Source organism: Aphelocoma coerulescens, chromosome 4, assembly GCF_041296385.1.
Source record: "Aphelocoma coerulescens isolate FSJ_1873_10779 chromosome 4, UR_Acoe_1.0, whole genome shotgun sequence".
NCBI lineage: Eukaryota > Metazoa > Chordata > Aves > Passeriformes > Corvidae > Aphelocoma > Aphelocoma coerulescens.
In genome coordinates, this window is record NC_091017.1 from 67,348,682 (window position 1) to 67,366,593 (window position 17,912).

Here is a 17,912-nt window from a genome sequence, read left to right on the forward strand (position 1 = left end):
TTAAGAGCAAACCCAATTCTGTAGTCTTAAAGGTAAACAGGCTCAGACTTTCCAATATTAACACATTGAACAGTGAATGCTATACACTGAAATGTAATGGGTGCACTGAAAAACACTGGGGCCCACTCTGTTTACTGAATGCTAGCTAACAAATACTGGAAATTTTTGCTTGTTTTGACAAGAAATGCTATCAAATTCTCATCATGTTATTTTAAAACCAATCTTAATTATAGTTACTGTGAACCAATGTATCCCACCTGCCATTATTTAGACACAGAAAACAAGGGACTGATCCAGCACTGTCACAGGATTGTCTCTCAGTACACAGCACGAGCCAGATGAATGGCATTTTCCCCACTTTGCATACACTTTTTTAGGTAACTTAACAGTTTTTTTCTTACTGCATTTTCATAACAAGCAGCTTCTGTGTCACAGACATATTTTCCTTCTTCAAGCCAGAGACAAAAAATGTAAGCTCAGCCCTCTATTGCCAAACATAACAGATGTCAGAGTACAAACTTAGCACTGGCTGGAGCCACTGGCATTTTGTCTGGATAATATCGCAGTGAATTCAGGCAACCAGATGTGTGTGTCTGGCATCTGTGAGCTGCTGCATCAGTGGTGATGCCAGGATTTAACATGGATCACTTCTAGAACTAGGCACAAGGGAGAAACACACAGATCAAGCTGTAAAAGGAAGTTCGGAAATGACAAAGTTGTAAACTCTCAGCAGTCCCAGCAGAAGCAGAGTTCTAAGCAACATACAAAATCTTTTCCTCAGTTACTTTTAAATGTTAGTAGTGAAATACACCATTTAAAAGCAGATGCCAAAGTGAAGAGATGATTTCTCTTGTTAGAATAATCGTTTCTTTCAAGACCCTAATCCACAGGGAGTGCTACTTTGACTCCCCAGGCTTCACACTTCCTTACTAATGCTGCAATTTCCCTTTTCCTGCTGTAAGGATGCCACTGTGACGATTTTAACCACCTTGATTAATTCTCTTAGCTTGCTGCTTCTCAGATACGGTAATGAGAAGTTTACAGAAACATCCAGTTTTTAACAGTGAGATCCTTTTATAATGTTGCATTTTAAGATGTAGGAGATTCCTACCTGGTACGTTTCTACAGGCTTTGTTTCCATGTTCAGATCCCAAACCTTGACAGTGAGGTAATCTCTTGTAAGCATGTATCTACCGCTGTGACTGAATTTGACATCTGACACTGAAGAGATAATTTCTGAAAAAAATGATCTGTTACTGGGGTCTTCTGGTTCTTCATAAACTGTTCAAAGAAAAAGAAGCAAGACAGAAATCAGAATTGTAAAAAAAAATTGCTCTGTTGTACAGTCTGAAGTGTGCATTTCTTGTGAAATATAATTCAGTCTACCAAGGAACACGATACAGAATTAATCATATGTCCAGCACTTAGCTTGTCCTTTAAACTTTATATAAAAACACAAACTGTAAGCTTTAAACATTACAATAATTAATGTTATGGCTATGGACTCAAAGCATAACTTCAGGAAATTCTGCAAATACACTGGTTAGTTGACTACAGATCCCTATAGCAAGACAGTTCATGCCTTGCTCATCCTTTCTGGGGTCTGCATACCCCATTTCTCAACATAACCAAAATCCAGGTGTCCCTGTCACATGAGAGGTGTGTATATGTGGTCTCACAACAGTCCTGGCATCTCTGGGAGATGTGTTTACTCAAAGCCTGCCCTGCTTGCCAGAACCAGCTGGCCTGGTTGCAGGCTACTCATTGGTCATGTCTGAAGGCATCTGAGACTAAGCATGAGAATTTTAAAAAGCAATTGCAAATTGCAATTACCTCTTCCTAAGAGGTGAGCATAAAATAGACAGGGGTTTACCATGTGGATGCATGAACTACATAGTTGAGGTGCAACTGCCAGCAGCTCTGGGAAGCACTGAACTCACTGAATGTGATTGTCAGCAGCTCTGTGCAATCTGACGAGGCAGCAGGTCATGAAATATTGCTTACACGATGTTCATACATGAAAATCCAGCTCCAGTAGCTATGAGATTGGTCATCCCTGTTCAACTGTACATAAGAATGATACTGGATGACTCTAGCCCTACCTTACAGGTGCCTAGAGCAATTCTGTTGTCTTTCTGCAGGTGCCTGTGGCCCTGTGATCCAACTGAGTTCTATGGTGAACTTCAGTTGAAAGTCAGGCTTTCAGGGTCTTCTAACTCTCAGCAAAATCAGTAGGGTTTTGGGGACCTATGCCTAGAATATTGTTTGAAAACTGGCAATTTAGTGAATGTCATTTTCAAGTTTCAAAAGCAGGTGAAGAAAAGCCATGTGATGAAACATGAAAACATGCTGAAAGTAGAAAAACTTTTTACTGTCAGTCAAAACAAAGGTTTTTATATAGTCCACTGGAACATTTTTCTCTCAATTATTTTGTCCATGACTATGATTGAGACTGTTGGAAGCAACAAGGTTAGCTTCCATTAGGTGAAATAATGTTCTGCTGAAAGTTAAGGGTGAGTATGTGGGTGAAGTATGTGGGGTAACGCAAAAAATTATGGGCAATTTTCTTTGGGGGTGGGCAGTGGAATGCAGCCAGGCATGCACATGAGAATAAGGTCTATATTTAAACATGTTCACCACACAGCTGAACAGTAATGAACTACTTCAAAAAGGGGAAAAAACTTTTCTTTTCAGATAGACTGTAAACGAACAACTTTAAATAGCTCTTTAAAATTTTGCCTAGACATTCTGCAAAGCAGGTATTTTGTAATTATCCTGTCAGATTTGCAAGAGAAGTCTGATGAGCACAAAGCAATTATCATTTCTCATACCTCTTCCCTTTAATCTGTCCAAACTATAGACTTGGTTGGCAGGAATTTCATCCTCCTAATTATGATGTGAAGCTGCTATTAAAACCAGGAAAGAAAAAACCAAAACCCACACTAACTGAACTACACCTTAATTTGTAGCTTAGATATATTTTCTTGGCTCTGTGTGGCTCATCCAACTCCCAGTGATTAGAAGAGAAGTGATATTTGTACCTGAATATTCTCTATTTTGTTAATTAATGAGATTAAACCATTTCATTCTTTATCTGCCCCATTTATTGCTTTTCTATGCTTACTGTGTTAAGTATTAGAAAGACTTAGATTAATTAACTGTGGAACTAACAGAGGCATGAAAGTCTTGTATCACTACAGAAATAAAGATAGCAGAAGAAATTTCAGTAGCAGCAACTCTTTGGAGATAGTTCCTTTAGTCAGCATAACCAATGCAGGAAAATTGTTACAGGAAATTAAGAAACAGCTCCTAGTGAAGAGAAAGCTTAGCAACTACCAGCACCTGCCTGAGCAACCAGAACAGGGCATTAGCCTCAGGAAATGAAGAGGAAAAAGAGTGTTCTTGGGACTTGGCTATTTCTGGTTTTAGCAACAACATAAGGTTATGCACATACTGCAAAAAAGCACCATCTTTCTTCAGTTTGGCTAATACAAGTCGAGAAACTGGAGACAGAACAGCAGTGAAGGGACAGCCTTGTGACATGGACTTCAGTTCAGGCAACCAATTCAAATTCAGCCCTGACCTCTCCAATGCTGATAGGAAAAAAACCATTGATCTAGCCCATGGTTTCCAAAACACATTTTCTGTTTATTACTGTTAAGACTTATCTTTTGGAGGCTGCTCTTACACCCAGGAGCAATCAGTACCCGAAACACGAGATTTCAAATCTAGCTTACTTCTCTGTATCTAAATAAATCTTGTTAGATCTGAACTTTGCTGACATTTGATTACGGATTCTATTATATTCTTTGACTAATTTAATCATTAATTTCTTAATGACGAACACCTACCATACAAAAGGGTATTTAACTTTCATTACTATTGTTCTTGATAATGGTCACAGTGCTATTTATGTGAAAGACACAAAGTTACCTGTCTAGCTACTTAATGAACATAGGAATCACAAATGACATGACGTGCTGAGTTCTCACGTGACTCAGACTTAAATGTGACCTCGATGACAGAAATATAATGGGATTACAGAGGGAAGTGGAGCAAATCTCTGAGTACAGCCAGTGTTTAAAGAGGAGCCTTCCAGGAATACACTGTTCCTGCCCCTTATGCCACCAGCAGATACATGGGTAAACTGGGAAGTCTGCTTAGGGAAATAAAAATCCTCAATTCCTTTCTGCACAGCTTCCTGCTCACAAGTTAAAAACCACAGTAGCTTCTTAGAGAACTCCAGACTTTGTAGAGAAGGATGGGTTCATTGAAGGATACTTGCCAGAGCTCTGTTTTCCTGAATCCTGAAGAAAATCTGTAGCATAAAAATACGCTGCTTCTTTCTTAAAAGGAAGTACCATCTGCTGAAAAACAAACTCTTATCCCTCCTAAAAAATATTCTTGTTTCCTTGTGATTTTCTCTGATCTAATGCAGAATGGAGACTTTCCTTTTCCAGTGGATAGGAAAGGCATCTCTAATGTGTGCGTTTATCATGCAGAAATACATGCAGATGTCTAAAGTTAAAAAAAAAAAGGCCAGGAACTGCAAGAGTAGGTGGAAAGGTCCATCTCACAGCTTCCCCCCAAGACGCTGGCCAGAAGAAAGCAGATGCCTCAGGAGGAGCTAAAAGAAGTGTGGTGCACTAACACCTTGTGGCTCTCATCTGTACTTTGGGGGTCACAGGTGCTGCCACCTCAACTTCCCATCAATATGGGCCTGATTCCACACACCTGAAACTGACATATATTGGACAAGACACATCCAATAAAGAAAAAAAAAAATCCAACCCAAAGTAATTTTCAAGTTCAGTTCTAAACAAGTAGCTGGGCAGAGCTTTAATCATTGCAGGGTGTAAATTCTGGCATATGTGAACTTTAAAAATTATCAAAAATAATGCTAAAATTGTCTTATATGGTGGGTGCAGTGTCACAATCTGATATATTTCCTCCTATATATTTCCTCCTGAAATCATCACAAGAAGGAAAACTTGAAGATGAACAGAAATCTGCTCCACAGATTTTGTAAGAAATTCCATCAGTCATAGGATAAAATTATAAACAGCTTTAAAGACTCATTCCCTCTAGCAAAAAATCCCCACTGTTTTCTTTCTACTTATGAACAAATAATAACCTATTAAAGCTTTTTTTTTAAGAGGATACTGTTTATAGTTTGTATCCTATCCTGAAAACTTCTGATTTTATAGCCTTTGTTGTTACTTAGATTTAAATCATTGGAAATCCTGCACCATGAAATAAATCTCTCCCTCCCTCCAAAGACAGCTGGTGGATTTAGAAATTCATCTAGTTCCTGTTCAAGGGTCAGTTTTACAAAGGGATGAAGACAGCTTTGGCAACAGTGGAAACAGAGGCAGAGGGAGAGGACTGTGGAGACCAGGGCAAACCAAGTTGGTGGAACATGATAGAGAAAACAATTTTTTGTTTTTATTATATAAGCAAGCAAACACTCTGCAGCTAGACTGAATTAAGAACTTATTACAGATAAACTTCTGGGTTACACTGGTACACAAAAAACAGGTCTATTTGAACTGGACTTGGAAATACCAGTGGTGGATCAGGTAATCTCTCACTGGGCTTTAATTTCATAAACACAGAAAACAGGTTCCATCCCAGGCCAAATAATTTATCATTTAAACTAAGTCCCTATTTAATTCCAGATCCCAAACAAAAACGGCTTCAATGCCTGATTAAAACATATTGGAAAACAGTACTTTGAAACATATGGAATTTCATTGGTCTTGACAAACTAGCCACAGTGAGAAAAGGAACAAGAACCAATATGCTTTCCTAATAGCTGATAAATAAAAAAAAATTAACCAAAATAACAAATTATTTAACTATACTGTAATATTTTTAGATGGCAAATTTGCACTATTCCTGGGTCAGCTGTAATTTGCTCTATCACATATATTTCACCAAGATTAGCATAAAAAACTTAAACTAAATTTCATTTGAATTTCTATCAAAATATAAATATTCTTTTTTTTTTTTTTAAGTACATGACACTTGTTCATAACATTCAACACAGAAACCTTTTTTTTTTGTGCCATTTAATTCAAGAAACGCTACATCTTGAGCTAAGCATAGTTCTGGGCTTATCTCTAATGTGGTAGAGATCTCAAGAAGACATAAAAACGGGCAATAGAAATAACCAGAAGTACCAAATTACTTCCACACAAGGAATGGCTAAATAGACTGGGGTCTCTCAACCTGGGAAAGACTGAGGGGGTCATAATTAAGAGTGCCATGGAAAGGATGAATAGGGAATGACAGTTCACTGTGTACACTGTCTCTTCCAATCCACAAGTAGGGGTCCCCATGTGAAACTAGGAAAGGGTAAGCAGAGAGAAGATGGTTCTTCATAATGTGCCCAATTAACATACTAAAGACTTTACTGAAAGATACTGTGAATGGTAAAAAATATACACAGGTTCAAAAGTAACTGCACAACTTCAAGGAAAGAAAAAACCCCAAACATCCATTTCAGTGTTGTTAAATGCAGTAAGTTCACTTCCACTAAGGTCCCTGAACCTCAAGTTTCCAACTGCAGACAGCAGAGCATGAAGCTTATACACTTAGTCTGTTCTTACATTTTCTGTTGATGTTGCTACTGCCAACTACTAGTTGCTACTATTAGAGCCAGAGCACTGGGCTAGAAGGACCTCTGATGTGCCCAGCTACAGTAATTTGTATGCACTGTTTAAAATCTATTTTAGGATTTCATACAAAAGAGTTCCTGTGCTCATTCTAAGTGAATCTAGTCAAACTGCAAGCTCCCATTGAAATTCATGGTCTCTTTATGCCTTTTAGCTTCATTATTCATGATAATAATTTGATTTACCATTATTATTTAGTCTATCTTCGACTATCTCTGAATGTTTTATTGTTTTGTATTAAGCCAATCCACTCATACATTCATCTCCCTTGGAAATTCTCTTTCAATAATAGAATATTCTGCTAATGTGACAATCTTGGTCTATACTGATTAATATGGTTATACATGATAAGTAGTTTTTAAATCTGCTTTCATAAGCAATCTAAATACAATTATTTTGTGAGACACATTTGTTTAACATTTTATATTACCATAGCCTGTAGCTGCTTATCCTGTTTCAAACTAAAAAAGTACCTTTCTATACTTAGATTTTCTACTTGCTTTTATATAATTCAGAGGGCACCTCTTTGTGCACTGGTCACTTACACATCATTCTCCTTCTTTTGCTCGGAGCAAATTTCTGACCCTACCTCCGTACCACAAGGCTGAAGTTTCACCTACTGTACAGCATTCCTTTATCCAATGACCCACTATCAAAACCAGGCTTCTCATCAATACCTCTAGAGAGCATGGCTTTTAAAAGTGGAGCCTCAAATCAATATTTAAGAATCTGTTTTACCATCTGCACTGAGTTGCTGCAGCTTGTCACAAATCACAAGGGAGGGTGCATTAGTGCTGAAAGGCAAAGCCAGATCAATAGCTAAAGATCAGTGGGTGGGAGCTTCACTACAGAGTTGCTTAGATTAGTATAACTTTACCAGTGAGTTTGTTAATAAAGAGAAATGGTGTTAAAGAGAGAAAAGGAATTGAAAAAACACAAAGTCAATCTAGAAGATCAAGCCTCTTTAAACCTCGGTCTCACAAAGACTTACGTGCATGTTTAATGCCACATGTTGTGAACAATCCCAAGGAGTTACTGGGACATAAAACTACTACTGCTCTACAGCCAAACTGATGTGTAAATCTTTCTGATCTTGATATATAAGACTAGTGATAAGTGGGTTTTTTCTCCCCCAGTGAAATAAGATCTTGAAAGCTGGTTTCATGAGACATTAAAAAGCAGTATTTGTTGCTATCAAAAAAATTAAGCAAACAAGACAGGAATTTTAATAGACTGAATAATTAAATCAATCTTACAGCAATTATTTGCTTTATCTGTGTGTGGTTGGGGGAGAGGGGTTAATGAAACACCTCTTCAATCATAAATCATTTACCATCGCTTCAGGCTTTTCTCTTTCCTCCGAGTATTTGATAGCTAGAAGTATATAATTCAGGTTTTTTCTTCCTCAGATTTAATTTTAACATATCTTGCACAACTGGAGGAAATACTATATAGACATAATTGCATTTCTGTAGAAACATTTTTGAATTTTCATTAGCTGTGTTTTAAATGTCTTTATTATACATTCATCCAAGCTGAGCAGAATGGAAGCTTTGGAGCCCATGCTAAAGGCAATCTGTTACTAAATTTCAGTGGGATTCCTGCACAAGGAAAGATCCGTTCCAGGATCTAGTTTAGCATGCATGAAATTGTAGTAACAGACCTTTAGTGACAGTCATAATTACAAAATTATCAGGATATGGGCACATTTTTTCATTGGGGATATAAAATCAGCAATGCATATATGCCTTTGTAGTGCATGCTTAAAAATAAATACAGAATTAGGATAAGGAGAACAAGCCTTCATCAAACACAGGGTCAAATCATTTCAGAAGCTCTGGTAAGTTTCACTCCTGTCACATGAAACCTTGCAGATTTTGCCTGAAGTGGACATCACTTTGACAGGGGCCTCTCTGTGCACAAAGGGACTGGCTCTCTCTCAGATGATAACTTGACATGAGACCAGATGCAGAAATAAAAAGCGTATTTTAGATGTAAAGCTCACACAGAAGAAAAACAAGTTGTTTCTTTTTCAGTCAGACAATAAGCATCATTCATTTGGAAAGGTCAATATTAATTAGCAAATCCAGCAGGGATAGTCTGTCACAGGCTTTTTTTGTGCATCTGGTTGTTCTCTGTGGCAAATGAAAGATAATCCATATTCAGTCAGAGGTCTGAAAGCTGTCTTGTCTCTGAAATTCCAACCTGCTTTAAACAACTGGTAAATATAACTAATTTAATTTTAAAAATTCAACATGTTTAAGTAGATTATCCTTGATTTCTGTCTTAGCTGTTTCCACAGTTCTGAATTCTTTAAAATCAAAGGCAATCTCAAAAAAGCCAAGCAGATAACACAATTGAGTTACATGCCTGACTGACAGGACAGTGGCAATTATCCTTGGGGAAAGGCTGGCATTTCAAATAAAAATGTGGAAAAGGAACTCTCAATGGAAAAACCATCCCACTCAGCTTTGGGTGGCATGTCTGAGTCAGGAACCAAACCTGGAATTCACTCTGCATTGCTCGGAAAACCATTTTATACTTTTAAGGTACTGATTGTCCAACCCATGGGATTGGGATGCACCAGCTGAGATGCTTTGCTCCATTCAGGGAGAGTCCAGAGAAGATAGCTGTTGGGATTGCCTGCCACCTATAAAGGCTTCCTTGGTCAAAGGGAGGAGGGCTCTAAACGGCTCCTGCTACAGACCCAGAGGTCAGGAGCTTGAGAAGTCTGTCTGCAGGACAGAAAGCACCAACTCATGGTGACAGAGGCTAATGCTATATATAACCCCAAAATTTGTGTTTTTAAGATCACCATGGCACACTGAGCAATGAACTTGAAATTGCAGCTCCACTTTCCTCGAAGTATTTTGCTGTAAACTTTGCACATGGGTAATGGATAATTAGAAATAGAGTTTAAGTCTACAAATACATATTAACAAATGAATACTAAAAAACCCTTAAAGCAATATACAGAATTTAAATAAATTACTACTTCTGAGGTATGCAACCACTTTAAGATGTTAAGGCTATTACATGAAATATCAGTGTGAGTTATACTCTTGAGTGACTTAAATTTCCATATTGCATAACTATACAGTTTATATTTACCATTTAATAATGGTTTTATAATTCTGATGAACTACTGAAAAAGCTCTTTATTTTTTTCCGACTTCACATGCTCAAGCTCAGTTTTCTTTAGCTGACTGCTTTATATTACATGATTTGTTGAAACAGCCATATGTACCCATCTAGCCTACAAGCTGTTTGGAAGAATGATATTAACTCCACGCACATTTATGAGGATCACTGAACATAATATTAGCAATAAAAAAATAAAAACCAAATTAGCAACTATTTTTTAATTGAACAGTTGCATATTATGCTGTAAGTATATTTTTAGTCAGGATGATCTTACTACAACAGCATCCCTATGCTTGTCTTCCTTGTCACCTTAACCCCTTGCATTTATGGAATTTATGGAATTTGAGGTAGGAGTTAATGCTTTTATTTCTTCAATGTTCCCAGCTGACCACTCTAACAATGATACTTTTGCTGCTGTCACAGATTTCTATATACTGCCTTTTTTCCTACACTGCACTGCCATGCATGTTGTCTCATGACATCTCAAAGGCAATCTTTGGGTGTTTTGGCAAGTACACTATTTAGGTGAAAAGTTCCATATTATTTAAATTAATTCCCTATTTGTTGCTCAAGTCTGACTTCCATAAATGTTTTAAATCTTTACCTATAACACCGTGGACTGCAACAACACCTTCCTCATTCCCACTCCTCTAATATTCTAAACAAGCAGGGACGTTCATCTCTTTGGCACCTCCTCTCCAGAACATTTTTGATGGCATCCTTTCCCACTACTTGCAAAGTCTGATAATAACATGGAACAGCATTATGAATGTACCTGCTCTGTGGTTACAGATTGGTCTTTCCCCGATATACATTTGCAATGGCTACATAACATTTTCTTGTGATCCTCACTCAGTTCTGCACGATCTATTACAGCTGTTATAAGAAGCAGTTTCAGGTAGTCCATTAGAGACACAACACATTTTATCACACCTTATCAGTATCTCAATGACCATTTAAAATTCAGTTACTGACCTGATATTCTTTCAGTGCTTTACAAATAGATTTGATGGTCTGAGATAATTTTTCTAAAGGACAGATATCTCCATTACAACTCATCACACAAATTGGCAGCTTGCTATTAAATCTCAGCAGAGGTACCAAGGACGAGTACACATGGAAGTAGTCTCATCTCGTCCATGTCAAAGCCATGAGGATTTATAAGGGAAACCCTGTAGTGCTGCTGTCACTGATGCCGAAAAGAGGGATTTTGCCACTGAGCTTGGAAAACCAGAAATCTTCAAGACATTATAATTTATTAATATCCTATGTTGGTTGACTTACACTACAGATATTAGTATGTAATTTATTTTTACAGTATGACACTCTCTAAGCCTGTACAAATGGAAAGGCCCTTCCCCCAAGAGCTGAAATGGACTTTATCAGTGCTATAGGGATTTGAATAAATAAGGAAAAAAGGAGTAGATGCAAAAGTTCACAACATATGCTCATTATCCAGGTATTTTTGTAAGTTTTACATAGGATCTTTCATCCCTAGAAATAGGTACATGCATTACAGTCTTGGAACAGCATCTGAAATACAGCACACAGTGATACTAGACTGTGCTGAGAAAGCAGGGATGTGTAGCACAACATGAGAGTTTACAGTGACTCCAGTTGTAGTGTTTTGCTTGAGAAGTGAAGTCAATTATGGGGAAAGACTGAAAGACAAGCCAAGCTAGGAGAGCAGGGTACTGATCATGCATATGCACCAGATGTAAATTTAGCAACTGTAAAGAGGAATCAGATGTACAGTCAAGGTACTAGAGACAATCATGCAAATAACTTGGGTTTGTAGACTGTTTTTGATACATCCTTTTGGGCTGCTATGGGCTGTATATAATTAACTTTGGTTGTCTCTGAGAGCTATACTGAAACCACTCCAATCAGCAGTACATGGGCCTACTCCTTTTAACACTTTGGAAATTCTACCATTGCTGTGTCAATTTTGTACTGTACACACTCAGATTCTCAATGAGCTTGACTTGACTTCAGTGCAGCAATGCTACATTAAATGGCTATTTTCTAACTCATAGATCTGGAAAATGGGGTTTAATCAATGACCATCAGACCTTGTGCTCCCTTCTGGCATAAAATGCCTTCTTTCATCCAGTGTTGCTGTATTGTGGCTTTAATAAGTTCTGATTGGCATTTGGCATTGAGTTACAGGGGCATGGAGGCCTTATTAGCAGGAAGAAATGGAAGTACTACAAAATAAAACAATTAAGTGGGACAGGATAACTCACAGCATTGTGTCAGACTGTGTCATGCTTACATTTCACTTCATGGTATTGAATTCCCCCTACAAGCACAAGGAGATACAGCTAACAAAGGTAAAACACTTCTCTGCTTAGGAAATTGTCCTTGAAGGTTATTTTCTATAATTGGAGACCACATCCTAAGGGGTTCTGAGCATGTGCATTTTTCCTTGCAGTCAAAAGGCCTAGTCATAGGCTTTTTACTATATTCACTTCAGTTTTAAAAATACCTTATGTACAAAATCTGTGCACCACTTAGGTCTCATTTAATTCTTCACATGCTTTTTCCTCTCCTTTTGCCCCTACCAATAAGATCTGCCTACCTCAAACAGGTTCAAGTAGGCACTGAATGACATAAAACCTCTTATGTGCTCTGGTAGTAAAAGAATTTCTCTTGAATTTCCTTCCAATGTTTCAACATTGCAAAAGAAACTGATAACCCAATTCTGTGAGCTGGAGGTGTCCTGGAGGAGTCCTAGACCTGAAGGTTACTGAAACAGAGCTACCACAGTTCATTCATGAGGTTCTCAGCTTCTCAGGAACCAAGCACATGATGCCTTTGTCCAGGCATTGTCAGTCTCAGAAGATTAGGAACAAACAGGTCGTTTGCATAAGGCAAAGTGCCCAGGCCTGCCATATTACTGGTGGGAAGAACCACAGTCTGTCTTCTCTAGACCATAAAGAGCTGACAGTAAGGCAATATAAACATGCATTTTTCTTCAACTTTTACTTTGAGAACAAAGACAGTCACATATTTTAAAATTTTACTTTCTTCTTATGTATATTTCAGATATGAACTACCATGAATCAGTTGTTCATCTCAAAATTTCACAGACCCATAAAATCACGTAGGACAGATAACTTCTATACCAACACAATTTTCATTTCTTCTCTCCTTCCCCCCCCAGTACTTATTGCATTTCCTCTGAGTCTGTTCTAACATAATATTGAAAAAATACATATAGGGAATGCTGTACTACGTTTTTAGGAAGGATACCGAGATTTCCTAATTCAGAAAATGGATTCGAAATTTGAAGGCAGTTTGACAATTAAAATTTACTTGCTGCAGCACTCAGAACAGTACTTGTGTATTCAAACCAGTATTCTCATCTACTTAAATACTCCCTCATCCTCTTTGATTTGTTAGGAATCTTCTCTCTTTTGCTAAAGAGTTCTGGGTTCTTCACCGATCCCTGCAATAAGAACCATAAGGGCAACCAGACACAGACATGACTGTTAGTTACCAAGGTCATAGCTAATACTTGCACAGGTGAAATAAAATTCTTTTTGCTGTTTTCTTGTCAAATGTGCCTGCAAGTGAGAAACCAATACACTGGGGTATGCACACATCTACATGCTGTCTGTGAATAGTAAGATTTTAATGAAATCTGGGGCTCAATGGAGTAAGGACTTACGCTTGGAATGTTTGTCACAGAGAGCTGATGCCCTCATGTCGCAGAGTCTCAGGGATCCTTTGCTGCTGCTGTAGACAAAGAGATTGCAGTGATGGGGATGGAACTCAGAGGCTGTAATCACTTCCGTCAGGTCCTCCATGTTGGCTGGCTTTATATCTACAATGTCTGAACGGAAGTTTCATCAAGGAAAATGCAGTTGTCTGCAGGTAAACCATGACTCTCACTTGAAGGAAGCATGCAAATGTACAGACATGCAATGCTTTTAAAGATATACTCACTTTTTTGGTAGTAGTGCAGTTTTAAATTTCCATACCTGGCCCACTTACACCAAAAAGCAATGTCAAACTCAAAGTCTGCATGGTTTTACTGCAGATGCCATTAGCAGGTCACCATTTGTCCATGCTGTACAAACACATCAAAGAAGCAGTGTTGCAGGGATATAGAGTTCTCAGCTTCATTGAAACTGACAGAGAGCAGGTAGCTGTATCTCCTGAACTTGCTATTGAAACCACTGCTCTATCCCAGATAATACTGACTGAGAGGGAACAATGCACAGCTCAGATCTGCTCACTCCAGTAAGGCTCACTGGCTTTTATCATCATACAACTTAAGCTAAAAAATAGATGTAGCTTAAGGTAAAAGACTGAAAAAAAAAAAAGTACTTTTTTTGCAAAGGCACATGTGGCAAAACCAGAAGTATTTATGCAAATAATTTTGGGTGAATCTATACTAATACAATTTCCTTTAAAAAAAATTATGCATGCTATTAGGTTTGCTATTTGAATACTTACAAGGAAGTATCTGAAATGGCAGTCTTAGGCTTTTATGTAAATGACCCCCACTACCAAAATCAGGATGAATTTCTGTGACTGAGAATCGTACACCGGAATCATTTAAGCAAACATCATCTGGAACAAAAATACATAAAATATCTACTTTCCCAATCACAAACTTGTCAGCTGGATGACCAAAGATTACCCACATGAAGGGTAACTCACATGGTGCCTCTAACACTTACATCTCCACTCATACACATCACCTGCCTTAAAACCCAGGACCCACACTGAGCCTGTGTTTGGAGGAGAAGGCCAGTTCATGGAAGACTGCTTATAGAGAAAAGAATGAAAGTAAGAGTCTCATGAGCGGGCTGTAAGAAAGCAGTAGATACAGAAGCATAAAATGAAAGAAGGATATATATGTAAAGCAGTACATTTAAATAAGATTGTGCATTTGCACATGGCCCCCAGCAATCTGCTACAGATAAGCCATCCAAATGTTAACAAATCCTTCGAACAAGAAGAGGAGTAACATTACCCTATTTTACTGATGAGTTTGTGCGAGAAGCAATAAAGGATTTGCATAAGATCACATGGGAAATGCATGACAGAACAAACCCAGATCTACTGAGTCCCAGTGCAGTGCCCTAAACACAAATCATCTCAGTGCCTGGATTCCCTGAACATAAAATTTGAATCAGCTGACATTCAAAATTTAAACATCTCAGAGGAAAAGATAAATGAGAAAATCTGTTTTATTGATGGCAAGAGAAATCATATATCATGGTACTAAGCCTGTTTCTGTTCCCACTGTGTCCACTTCCCAAATGGAAGACCAATCAAAGACCTTTGATTGATTTCTGTGGGAATGGGATACAGTCTATCACCATCTTTACACTCTATACTTTGAGCTTTCCCAAAAATATAGGTCTGGAACACTACAGTGAAATAGTACAAAAGATTCAGAGATAATTATCTTGATGACTGTGCATACATCACACTGTTGTGGGGGGTTTTTTGCTTTTTTTTCCCCCATATGGTTGAGAAAGGAAAATATCAGCAAAACTATTAATATCTTATGACATTTAATAACAACTGGGAATGAATTAATGTTGCATTTTAACTGAATTCCTATTTACTTGTACTATCACATTTGCATCCATCTCCAAGAATCCATCATGATTAATATAAGTGCAATGAATGTTACGATGTAGAAACACTGATTTATTATTTTATAAAGCATCAACAAATAATCCTGAAAAACAACAGAAAAAAAACCCCTTTATTCAGTTATGTGTATTTGGTGAATTTGTCTCAAGAAACACCTTTAAGTAAAAGCAATTGCTTTCAGGGATTGAATTGCTTTGTGGAGTTCAGAGAAATTATAGTTACTCAATAGAAGAATTTCACCTCTCAGCAGAGAGATAAATAATTGCTGAGTGATGAGAAAGATATAAAATATAAATGGAGTATGTGAAATAGTCATGGTAAGTATCATTTTTCTGGATGCTGAGGACACTACTGATGAATTTCCTTTCATTGTGTAAAATGAATAAACCTATGTTGAATAATGAAATTAAATATTCTATCCTCCTGCCAGAAAAGCAGAAAATATTTGAAACAGACTGCATTTCCAGATGTGATCTAAATCTCCACTGAGAAAGAACCTCATTTGCCTACTGAGGATCATAGCAAAAATGAAAATTCATCATTCCACTAGATTTAGAAAAATTAAAACAATAACACTGAGTTGAAGTAAACAACCAAGGGACTAGAGAGTCACAGAAGAGATTTACCCCAAATGCATTTGTAATAATAGACAGAAAAACAGCCTTTGTTTTGACAGCTATAGAACCCAATATATCAAAAGAAGAATATGTCACACAGAAGAACATTGTCCTCCTCTCATGATTTTTGCCATCTATTTGAAAACAATCAAGTACAGCTCGACATGTGATGTGTGGGAACTGTACTTAAACTAGCATGACATGGTAAGGGCAAGCATCTCCCATGAGACATTTCTCATTTCTATTTTTCTATCCTCCCTTTGTGTCTTTTCTTCCTTTTAAGTACAGCATTGCATGGCAGGAAAAAATACTAAAATTAAAAAAAAAAAATTGGACCAGACAGTGTGCTTCAGAAACAGGGCCTTTGGTGAACTTGAAAAGCACGAAACAGAGGGAATCTGGCAGAAATTGATTAAATGAAAATTCCACTACTAAAGAGAAAACTATGGTAACAGCACAAATCTGTAGAGTTGTCTCCTGCACTACTGCCTGCCCCTGCAATCGGATCTTGTGGAGGGTTGTCTCCAATGAGGCATGGTCCTTCTCCCCCACTGCACTCATCTCTGAAATACCAGTCACATATGACTCTTGTTGTACCATATGTGATCTGCTTCATTTTCAGAATATGGATAGAACACCTAAGACCAAAGGTATCTAAGACAGAAAGAACAGAGTGTTCAATTCACCACTGGCAGTGTACTAGGATACAATTCTGTTGTCCTAAAACAGTCAGTGTTTCTGTGCCTTAACAGGGTAGAAATTTCCCCTAAGAAAATGAAAAATATCTTCATATTGCTTTGACTCTGACACATGCTTGACAAGAGCAAGGCATTTTGATCCCTGGTAGATACTTGCACTAATGGAAGGTTGAACTGGCACCTTGCCAGCAATAGGCTAGAATGCATTGGCAGTCTTTTAATTCATTAACATTAAAACAAGGAATAGAAAATATCTTCTTGCTTGCAAGAAATAGAACAGGTCCTTCCCCCTTAACTATTTGATATCTTACATACCAGATCTGTCCTCCCCTGCTTGGCTCCATGAAACAGGATAAAGCTATGAAGAGGCCAGCAGACTTTCTAGATGCTCTCCACACCAAAATGGAAATGAAAGGTCAAGTACACTTGGCAGCTACAATGGTGAGAGATGATGTTCTTACAGTTGGGTTAGTAGAGCTACAAGGAAAAGGCAATTTTGGGAAAGGCAACAAAGCTACTCTAAGCAATATAGCCTTAACTTTGGCTGACCGTCTGTTGCCTTCCCCAAACTATTTAAGAACAGAAGTATAACAAAGGAGAGTGAGCAGGGCAGGGCCTGGCTGTGAGGAGGCTTTAGGGAAAGATATGAGAGAGGGCAAAGGGGGAGAGAAGAAAAACACTAAGAGAGGAAGGAGGGAAGAGCATAAGGAAAGGCATGATTAAAATCCTGCAATGATATGCAGTGTGAGGAATGTGATGGGAGTACATGATTCAGCTACATGGTATGTTTAGTTCTAATCCAGTATTTTGTGCTGCTGTTGTGCAGCTGATAGCAAACTGAGGATAACAGGAGGAAGAAAATTTGTTCCGTTGCCTCTGGGCCACTGATCTAACAGAAATATTCCCCTCTGGGAGAAGTCAATCCAGAAAGTTCTTTTTATTGCAGGTTACAAAGTTGACCCTCACCTTGATCCAAAATTCATATTAATCAGACTTCTCTTCTTGATCAGCTAGAATATAAATGAGCATGCCTGCTTTATGCTCATGCCAAAACATGTATAATGAGAATGTGGAAAATACATAGGGTTCCTGCTGAGCAAAAGAGGTCCCAGAATAAGTTTCCTTGTATGATAATGAAAACATAGCAGCCTCCTTAA

The 17,912-nt window shown here is 37.9% G+C and overlaps 1 protein-coding gene across 8 annotated transcripts in view; it reads right to left on the reverse strand.

Annotated features, from left to right (window-relative positions):
• The window catches only part of PPP2R2C (protein phosphatase 2 regulatory subunit Bgamma), a 207,496-nt gene that overhangs the window by 14,090 nt on the left and 175,494 nt on the right, over nt 1–17,912 (reverse strand). For all 8 annotated transcript variants that reach the window (XM_069014482.1, XM_069014488.1, XM_069014483.1 and 5 more), the window contains 2 exons: nt 13,495–13,659; nt 1,112–1,281 (listed from right to left, as the gene is read on the reverse strand). In XM_069014482.1, the coding sequence (XP_068870583.1) occupies nt 1,112–1,281; nt 13,495–13,659 (335 nt within the window). The remainder of the gene's footprint in view (nt 1–1,111; nt 1,282–13,494; nt 13,660–17,912) is intronic.